The 11136-nt window shown below is 48.0% G+C and overlaps 1 protein-coding gene across 1 annotated transcript in view; it reads left to right on the top strand.

Moving 5' to 3' along the window:
- Nucleotides 1-5278: 5278 nt before the first annotated feature.
- Nucleotides 5279-11136, top strand: part of PSME4 (proteasome activator subunit 4) — a 340163-nt gene continuing 334305 nt past the window's right edge. Inside the window, exon 1 of the mRNA XM_082250997.1 lies at nucleotides 5279-5612. Within this exon, the coding sequence (XP_082107123.1) occupies nucleotides 5410-5612 (203 nt within the window). The 5' untranslated portion in view covers nucleotides 5279-5409. The remainder of the gene's footprint in view (nucleotides 5613-11136) is intronic.

The raw sequence follows: 11136 nt of genomic DNA, 5'->3' as shown, positions 1-11136 counted from the left end.
AAATCAAACAACAAAAGTTGTATAGTGCGTATCCAGCTTTACAAAGAAATTAAGGGTCTATAATTTTTCTCATAGGTGTATCTTAAATGATAGAGACAGAATATCAACCACAAATCCAGAATAAACACATGCTACAAATGTTATAAATTGAGTTGCAGTTCAGTGAGTAAAATAAGTATTTGTTCCCCAAGCAAGACATGACTTAGTACTTGATGGAGAAACATTTGTTGGGAAGCCCAGAGGTAAGACGTTTCTTGCAGTTGGTTACCAGGTTTGCACACATCTCAGGAGGGATTTTGGTCCACTCTTCTTTACAGATCTTCTCTAAATCCTTAAGGTTTCTTGGCTGTCGCTTGGCAACTCGAAGTTTCTGCTCCCTCCATAAATTGCCTATTGGGTTAAAGTGGAGTTCCACCCATTTTAGTGACTTTAGATGTATGTAATCCCCTTTAAAACGACTTTTACCAATGGAAAGTTTTTTTTTTTCTTTTTGTTGCTAGTAAATACCTTATTTTCTGCTTTATTTATCCTCTTCTCACTTCCGGGTCCGGTCGGCGATTACGTCATTCGGCGATTCGCAGTGTGTGCTGGGATGTATCTCAGGGCATGAAATCTCACATTATTACACAGGAGATCAGCTGTACTGCGTGCTCTGCCACGCCTCCTCTCAGGAAAGCATTATATCCTCACTGAGCTCACTGAGAGGAGGTGGGGCGGAGCACAGCCTCAATACAATACATACAGTACAGCTTACTGAGAGGAGGTGGGGCGGAGCACGGCCTCAATACAATACATACAGTACAGCTCACTGAGAGGAGGCGGGGCGGAGCACGGCCTCAATACAATACATACAGTACAGCTCACTGAGAGGAGGCGGGGCGGAGCACGGCCTCAATACAATACATACAGTACAGCTCACTGAGAGGAGGCGGGGCGGAGAACGGCCTCAATACAATACATACAGTACAGCTCACTGAGAGGAGGCGGGGCGGAGCACGGCCTCAATACAATACATACAGTACAGCTCACTGAGAGGAGGCGGGGCGGAGGCGGGGCAGAGCATGCAGTGCAGCTCATCTCCTGCAACATCCAGGGAGTACTTAGCAACGTCCGGGGAGTACTTAGCAATGTCCGGGGAGTACTTAGCAATGTCCGAGAGTACTTAGCAACATCTGGAGTGTACTTAGCAATGTCCGGGGAGTACTTATCAACGTCTGGAGAGTACTGTCTACATCTACTCGTCCTCTAAAGCACGATTTGCATTTGGATCACTTTTCAGAGGCAATTTATAGAAGACGTGTGTGTGACCTCCTTGCCGCCTATTTTGACCCCATTTTTCATGTTTGCCTGAATGGGTCACGTTCGGGAGGCTTGCTGCCCACCAATCACCATGTCCGGAGTTTTTTTGTCCCAGGTGTGAAACAAAGCATTGCGACTGTAGCATGTAAACACCCCATCCGCTGCTCTCTGCATGCAGCTTAAGGTGGGGTGGTAAAAACGTGGCTCAACTTTACTGATTCCCAAGCCTCAATAAGCTCAAAAGTGTAGCAGGATTCCCAGCCGTTTTGCTGGATGTGGGTCCACCTGGGTTACCGCTAGCAACAACAGCACATTTAAGCATGTTCTCTGTGAACACTGAGACAATGACCAGTCCAGTATCTTTGGGTTTTGTATTTATTGAGAACTTGGATGGGAGAAGGGAATGAGTGGGATACTCCTTTGGCTCAAATATGCATAAATTGTTAGGGACAACTGAAAAACTGGGTCGGCCTCCACTCTTCTCCGCCCGCAGCAGCAGGTAGCCGCAATGCCCACACTGACTACATGCTTGCACCTTCATAGTGACTCTCTCAAACTGAGGACATACCGTGCCAATGTATTCCCCGACCTCCTCCGGAGCACGGCGCCAGTCTTCCTTCAGGCACCATCCGTATGACTGTGTCCCATACCAAAGTGGGGCTTGGCTTCCCGGTCTGCTCCTGGATCTGCCCAGCAGTGGGTGAAGCAAGCATGGCTGCGCCCTTCTCTTCTCCAAACAACTCCATGGTGCTTCTCCTCGCACGTGTCTCCCTCTCAGCCACACCCGAAGGGGGGAGTATTATATGGGCGCGACCGACGTCTCCACCCATACTGCTTGTTTGGCAGTGGCTCCTCCTGCTAGGCAGTGCTTTCTGGATTGCGCTTTCCCGTGCGGCGCAGCAACTCCTCCCATAGCGGACCATGTCCCTCACCAGACATGCATCCACTCTTCTTACTTGCAACAGGGCCCCAGCTGCACCTCCCTCTCCTGGAGCCAGCTGTCCCTCTTTCCCAGGCAAGAGAATTGTCCCGCTGTCACATGCATGGTCAACAGTCCCCTCCCCGACACATGTACAAGTAAGGCCCACCATACTGTCTCCGAAGATAGTCCCACTGCTCCTCTCGGCATGGTCGACTGCAATCTTCACAGTGTCACTGCAGTTGCTATACAGAACAAATGTCCTGCTGTCATAAGCAAGATCAACATCAGTCCATATAGCCTGCACACGCACTTGGCCCCTGGCACTCCGCTCTACGTGCCCCTGGCCGCCATTTTCTTTGTCCCCACCTGGACCTTTCTCTGTTAAGCAGCTGCAGCTTCTATTCACTGACATAGATCTATTCCCTGCTCTCCAATACTTGATAGCAGAGTACATCTCATAACTGAAGTTGAAGGTTCCCATTTTGCAGTACAGACTGGAACATTTCCTTTGCCATGGACAACCTTCCATGTGCACATCAATCTTCATCCCACTCTCCCTACCTCCTGCAGAGCTGACCTCACACTTGGCTTGAGTTTTGGAATAAAGTCCCAGACATAAAAATGGAGATTTTGAACTTTTCATTTCGCCGTTGACAAGGGGCAACTGACCCAGTAACTCAAGGCGAAATCCCGGACGAGCCCCCAAATGTAGCAGGATTCCCAGCCGTTTTTCTGGATATGGGTCCGTCTGGGTTACCGCTAGCAACAACAGCACATTTAAGCATGTTCTCTAAGTGTGAGCACTGAGACAATGACCAGTCCAGTATCTTTGGGTTTTGTATTTATTGAGAACTTGGATGGGAGAAGGGATGAGTGGGATATTTCTTTGGCTCAACTATGCACAAATTGCTGGGGACAACTGAAAAATGCTGAGTGGAGCTGACTTGATGTGGGTCAACGCCGGTTGACGCTGGTTAAGGCTGGCTTGCTGCCTGTTATCTCCAAACTGACTTTGGACTGCTTACTTGAATAAAGAAGTCCTCTTTGAGCTCCTTTAAGCACTCCTTGCTGAGGTAGCTACTTGTACTACTGCTGAACACTTCAGGGCCCACACCGGCGCCCCCTTTCACTCACTTATCTTCAGGGCTTAGACTCTGGCACCCACTTTTCTAAGCCTTTCTCTACTGCACATGTGTCAAACACAAGGCCCGCGGGCCGAATCAGGCCCTCAAGGCCATTTCATGTGGCCCTTGCACCTCTCCTGCAGCAGTCCTCTTCTGGTCCTCCTCCAGACCCTTTCCTTTTTGCTTTTCAGCAATGCCTACAGCTTCTTCCCAGCAGCAGCACAAGATAAGGGGGTGCACAGTGATGTAAGGGAGGGTGGAGGACTCAATTTCTGATGGTGGGGAGGCTCTTGACATCTTATGTAAGGGTAGGGGATGCTCTGGACATCTAGCCTTACCGGCCCTTTTGAGGGCAATAATAATGCTGATGTGGCCCGCGATTAAATTGAGGTTGACACCCCTGCTCTACTGGTTAGCTGGCTCCCGGTTCACTTTGACCTTCTGGAGTGGTCCCCTCTCCTAGGCAGACACCTGGGCAATTTCGAGTACTCACAACACTGTTTTTCCTGGAAACTTCTGCCCAGCAGCTCCACTTGGTCCACAGCACTCTGGATCCCTCTCTGCAGCTCAGCTCAACCTTCGTCCTCTAGGCCGACTGCCCAGGACACCTTCACTACCGATGATAGGAGGCAGGGCCGGTGCTAGACTATTTGGCATCCTAGGCAAGAACAGATACTTGCACCCCCCCCCTCTAAAAAAAACTGTACACATTGCCCCCTTCCTGTACATAATGACCCCCCCCTTTTAACCCTACACGCCCCTTCCTGTATACACTGCCCCCTTTAATCCTACACCCCCTTGCTGCACACATTTAACCCTACACATCCCTTCATATACACACTGCCCCCCTTTAACCCTACACCCCCTTCACACCCTACCTTCCTTTAATGCGACACACCCCTTCTTGTACACACTGCCCCTCCCCCCTTCTTGCACACACTTCCCTTCTTTAATGCTACACCCCCTTCCTGCACATACTGCCCCTCTTTAACCCTACACCCCCTTCATATACACCCTGCTCCCTTTAACCATACACCCCTTCCTATACACAGTGCCCCCCTTTAACCCTACACACCCCTTCCTATACACACTGCCCCCCTTTAACCATACACACCCCTTCATATACAAAGTGCCGCCCTCTCTAGAGGTGACATCCACAGGGTATGAGGTGGTGACAGGAGAGGAATGTGGCACTGGCTATGGCTGCGCCCTAGGTGGCAGTGCGCCCTAGGCGGCCGCCTAGTTTGCCTAGTGGAAGCACCGGCCCTGATAGGAGGAAAGACAGCCATCATCCTTCTCCTGGGACTCTGCTTCCAGCCAAAGACCCTCTGCCATGTGCTCCCCTCAGACTTATACCCCATCCCAGGGTGCATTGCAGCAGGTTCCGCCCACTCAGACTAATATAAGCCCGGGTGTGCTATTGGTCAGGTTTCCTCCACTGCCCAATAAGTGCCCTCATTGGATACAGTGGTTAGACTCCCCAAGCTCAGCAGACACCCCTGGAAGCACATGACAGCCTAGCTGAATGATCAGCCCCCCCCCCCCCTGATAAGCAGACAGGGCCACAATATGCTCTTCCCTAAGAGGGTGCTACATAAGGAATCTTCTTTTTTTGGTAACAAACTTTATTAGTACTTTAGGGAGACCATGATCTGCGGAGTAATAAAGGAACTCAATGTCCTCTACATGAAGGACAGCTGCACATGGCAACCAATCAGCTTCTAGCTTTCATTACCAATGCTGAAGACTGATTGGTCACTCCACATAACTGTTTCTAGGAATGATCTAGAATAGATAGAACTCATGTCACTCTCACTAGAACAGGACACTTGATCGTTCCAGGGAAGCTCACCACGTGACTCCCCATCTTTCCCCCCTTGGGATGACGACACGCGCGGTGTCTCGGAGTGAGGGGCGGAAGTGACGTCGTGAAGCCCTCGTGGGTGACGTCAGTGCCCACCCTATTGGTTGCTTCGTCACCGGCAGACTGAGTGAGAGTTGGCAGAGAGGAGTCCGAGGCCGGGGCACAAGGGAACTGTCAGGGAGACAGAGGGCACCGCCGCCATGGGCGCCAGGGAGGAGAGGACGGAGCGGCTGGGCTTCAGCCCGCAGAAGGAGATCGTCTATAACCTGCTGCTGCCCTACGCTGACCGCCTGGACCGGGAGTCCAACCGGCTGCTGGCCGGCATCAAGAGCAGCCTGGGCCGCGCCGTGCACCTCCGGGAGCTGTGGCCGGGGGTCCTGTTCTGGAGCAGGAAGCTGAACACGTGAGTGGGGGAGGGGGGCGCCTTCACCTAAAGGGGGGGCAAAGGGCATTGCATAGGGAATGAGGGTTGCTATGGGCGACTGACACTTCCTGTACACTGACCCCTGTGTGTGTGTAATGCTGGACTGTTGTCACCACTAGTATTATTACTGCTACTAATAATGATTGGACTTCACCAAGGTGGCTGATAGTTGCCATGGGTTACTGCCTCTTCCTTCCTGTGGAGTGACCCCTGTGTGTGTAATGCTGAGCTGTTGTCACCACCATAGCCATCATCAATATTATTATTATTATTATTATTATTTTATCATCATCATCATCATCATCAAGATTTGACTTCAGGAAGGCGAATGTTGGTTGTCATGGGTTACTGCCTCTTCCTTCCTATGGAGTGACCCCTGTGTGTGTGTATTGCTGAGCTGTTGTCACCACCATAGCCATCATCAATATTATTATTATTATTATTATTATTATATCATCATCATCATCATCATCATCATCATCATCATCATCATCCATTATTATTATTATTATCATGAAGATTTGACTTCAGGAAGGCGAATGTTGGTTGCCATGGGTTACTGCCTCTTCCTTCCTATGGAGTGACCCCTGTGTGTGTAATGCTGAGCTGTTGTCATCATCATAGTCATCATCATCATCATCCATTATTATTATTATTATTATCATGAAGATTTGACTTCAGGAATGAGAATGTTGGTTGCTATGGGTTACTGCCTCTTCCTTCCTATGGAGCGACCCCCTGTGTGTGCACACTGCTGTCTTGTTGTCATCATCATCATCATTACTAACAATAGTGATCATGATGATTTGACTTCAGGAAGGAGAATGTTGATTGCCATGGGTTACTGCCTCTTCCTTCCTATGGAGTGACCCCTGTGTGTGTATTGCTGAGTTGTTGTCACCACCATAGCCATCATCATCATCATCATTATTATTATTATTATTATAATGATGATGATTTGACTTCTCAAGCTGGATGCTGGTTACTATAGGCCAGTGTTTCTCAACTCCGGTCCTCAGGGCCCACTAACAGGCCAGATTTTAAGTATGATCTTGTAGAGATGCAGACTAGAATACTGCAATCACTGAGCAGCAAATTATATCACCTGTGATATATTTCAGTTTTCTTGCAAACCTGGCCTGTTAGTGTGCCCTGAGGCCCGGAGTTGAGAACCACTGCTATAGGATACCGTTCCTTCCCTCCTATGGAGTGACCCCAGCGTGTGCATTTCTGTGTCGTCTTTGTCCTCAATCATCACTAATAAAGCAAGGTTGATGCTGTTTGCTGCCATGGGTTACTGCCTCTTTCTTCCTATGGTGTGACCCCCTGTGTGTGCGCACATTGCTGGGTTGTTGTCACCACTAGTATTGTTTAGTGTTTTTATTATTATTACTAAAAATAGTAGTAATGATGATTTGACTTCTCAAGGGGAATGCTGGTTGCCAGTAGTTACTGCCCCTTCCTTCCTATGGAGTGACCCCTGTGTGCATTACTGTGTTGTTGCAATATTAATGATGATGCAACACACACACACACACACACACACACACACACACACACACACACACGTCACTCCATAGGATGGAGGGGGCAGCAAACAGCGGCCACTTTGAGAAGTCAGATCAGCAATAATGTTAGTGGTGACAACAACTCCGCAATGCACACACGCAGGGGGTCACTCCGCAGGAAGGGGCAGTAACCCATAGTATCCAACTTTCACCTTGCTTAAGGCTGGCCATACACTATACAATTTTCTTATTCAATTTCCTTTAGATTTACCTTAAACTATGTATTGCAAGGGCCTGCCTGACTGCATACAAATTGAAAGTGTTTAGGTTTGACCCTACATTACATGGTTTTGGTAAATCTAAAGGAAAGTTGAACAAGAAAATTGTATAGTGTATGGCCAGCCTTAGTCAAATGTTATTGTAATAATACTTAGAATGATGATGGTTATAGTGGTGACAACAGCAATGCGTGCGCACACAGGGGTCACTCCATAAGAATGGAGGCTGTAAGCCACATCCACCTTGCTGAACTCAAATCATCATTATTATCATAATAATGATTATGGTGGTGGTGACAACACAGCAATGTACACACACAGAGGGGTCACACCATAGGAAGGGAGATGAACCCATAGCAAACCAGCATTCACCTTGCTGAAGTCAAATCATTAGTAGTAGTAATAAAAATATTGATGATTAGGATTGCTACTGCTTCTTACTTACTACTACTTATTACTATTTGCCATGAGATTGTGTTCATTCCTTCCCGTGGAGTGACCCCCTGTGTGTTTATTGCTCTATTGTGGTCATTATTATTAGCTGTAGTAATACAAATATTGATGATGATTATTATTACTGCTAGTGTCGGTTGCCATGGGTTTGTGTCCCTTTCTTCCTATGGTGTGACCCCTGTTTGTGGCATTGCTCTGTTGTGGTCACCACCATTATTATTAGTAGTAGTAGTAGTGGTAATGGTGGTGGTGGTTGTTGTTACTACTACTAATTACAACAATAACGATTTGACTTCAGCAAGGGGAAGTTTGTTGGTTAGTTACTACCTCCTTCTTTTCTACGGAGTGACCCCTGTCCGTGCGTGCATTGTTTTGTTGTCATTATTCATAATAGTGACAATGATGATTTTACTTCTCAAAGTGAATGTGGGTTGCCATGTACTCGTGCCTCTTCCTTCTAAGGGCTCTTTCACACAGGCGGTCCGATCCGATCCGCCTGTCCGTTTTTTTTTTTTAGGCGGATCTGATCGGATCCTCCATTCAGCCTTATGGAGCAGTGGATGTCAGCGGTGACATGTCCGCTGCCATCCGTATCCGATCCTGTCCGTGAAATCCGGACGGATTGGAAACCCTATTTTTCCATCCGTCCTGGGGATCGGATGGGATCAGATGAGAGCGGACAGGCGGTCCGCTCTCATCCGATTCCCCATAGAGAGCAGCGGGGGCTGTGACACCTCCCTCTCCACACTGCAAGCGGAGACGGAGCTGTCATCCGCCGGCTCAGCAGGGATCGCGGATCGATCCCCGCTGAGCAACACGGATCCGCCTACGGAGGCGGACCGTGTGAAAGAGCCCTTATGGAGTGACCCCTGTGTGTGCATTGATGAGTTGTTGTCACCACCGCTGACATCATCATCACTACTACTAATAATGTTTGATTTATGCAAGGTGAATTTTGGTTGCCATAAGTTACTGCTCCTTTCTTCCTATGGAGTGACCCGTTTGTGTGTGTGCGTGTGTATTCCTGAGATGTTGTCACTACTAGTATTATTCTCATTTTTGTTACTATTTTTTTTTAAAAAATAGACTTTACTAGTTTCTAAAGCAGTGCAAAAAAAAAAAAAATACACTTCCAAAAGACATGGAAAAGATAAGAGTGTAAAGAAGAGGGTACACCGCCATTGTTTAACAGAACAAACAATTACACTTCACTTTATGAAAGGAAATAACGTTTAAGGGAACTCAATGAAATATACCGGAGGGCAGATGGTACTGTACACCGGCTCGATTGGGTTGTTTTATTCCATCTTATCCATCAACCTGCTTCCGGGGTTGTACCCAAACAGGGACGATGGAACACATATGGTAGATCTGCACGATTAATTGTAAAAAATCTCGATTCCCCCCTCCACCCCACGATCTTAAAATGCTTCTAGAAAAGGTTTATCAATGTTGGTAGGGCTGCTAGATAACTATAAACACAATGTATCATTTCATTCTTTTAGATCAGTCTTTCTCAACCTTTTCAACACTGAGGAACCCTTTAAATAATTTTTAGGTCTCAGGGAACCCCTGCTAAAAATTACTTTATCTACAACTCATGATACATTAGTGGGATGAATGCTCCTTACATTTGAGGTCATTGGGAAGAATTACCCCATTACAGATAGTTAAAAAGATCAATGGTGTCAATGGGAACTTATCTGAGAGTCAAAAATTTCTCATTACTCAAGGGACCCCTAGCAACCTCTGGAGTAACCCTAGAGTTCCATGGAACCCTGGTGGAGAAACCCTGTTTTAGATCAAAGGAATGAACTTCTGTCTGTAAGACTCCATTCACACCTGAGCGTATCATTTTCAGGCCGTTTTTCCAGGTGTTTGGAGGCAGGCATAGACATCTAACAAAAACGCTTGTAATCTGCCAAAAAAAGAAGCTCATGTACTTTTTTTAGTTTCAGGCATTTTGCTTCAGGCGACAAAACGCTCAGATGTGAACAGGGGCAAATGAAATGAATGGAATTTTGCGTGTTGGGCGTTTTGAGACTTCAGAGATGAGCGTTTTTACAAGCTGAAAAACGATCTGGTGTGAACAGGGCATTAAGGAGGGCAGTTTAACCTCTTGAGCCATTTTCTCACGGGGCAGATCTGCTCGGCAGACTCTGCTAGCTTTAGCAGGGATCAATCCATTGATCCCCACTGAGCAGGCGGTTGACAGGTCTGTTTTCACTCACTGTGCAGCGATGGACCTGTCACAGTCCCGCTCCCCTCTATGGGGAGATCAAATGAAAATGACAGCGTGTCCGTTTTTCATCCAATCCAACCCGCTGGACGGATGGCAAACGTATCACCATCCGTCTGTTTTTAAGCAGGTCTTATCAGGTCAGATGACAAAGGGGTGTAAGGGGACACATCTCCGCTGACAGCCGCCTCTCTATAGAGTAGAATGGGTGGCCCGATCAGGTCCACCTGAAAGACGGACATGATCGTGTGAAAGGGGCCTTAAAGACTTAAGCCCCATAAATATTCGGCCGACGACCGATCGGCCAATTGTAGGCTTGTTAGTATGAAGCTTCCGACAGCCGACAGCGCATTTTCGGCCGAACAGAATCTGTTGTGCAGGCATTAAAATTTTTGTTGGCCAACACCAGAACGGCCGATTGTTCGCCAGTCAGTACAGAATTCGGCCGACAAACAGCCGATTAGCAAGACTGGGCATGCTCAGAAAAGAAAAAACACACGAAAAGTTAACCATCACATGACATCACTTCTGCAGTCGGCTGTTGTTGGCAGTCTTTAGCAGTTTTCAACAGACAAGACAGCCCTGGACAAAAGACAGCCGATCGTTCGGCTGACGATCGGTACATGTGTACGAGGCATTAGGCCCCTTTCACACTTGGAGTCCGTCGGTGGACTCCGTTTTTCTCAGTGGGGGATCGATCTGCCGATCCCCCGCTGAGCAGGCGGATGGCAGCTGTGTCTCCTTTCTTTGTGCGGAGACAGAGCTGTCAGGTCCCCACTGTTCTCTATGGGGGAAGGGGGTCCGTTCTCATCTGATCCGCTGGATGGATGGAAAATAGGGTTCCCATCCATCCAGATTGGAAGGACTGGATCGGATGTTAGTGGACATGTCTCCGCTGACATCCGATGCCCCATAGAGATGCATGGGGCATCCGTTCAGATCCGCCTGAAAAACTGACAGGTGGATCTGAAGGGGTCCGCAAGTGTGAAAGGACCCCAAGCCTTTTTCTGACACGTTGCTTACAA

This window comes from Pelophylax lessonae (assembly GCF_965119305.1).
Source record: "Pelophylax lessonae genome assembly, chromosome: 3".
NCBI lineage: Eukaryota > Metazoa > Chordata > Amphibia > Anura > Ranidae > Pelophylax > Pelophylax lessonae.
Note: the sequence above shows the minus strand (reverse complement) of the source record. Positions and strands in the feature narration are given on the sequence as shown.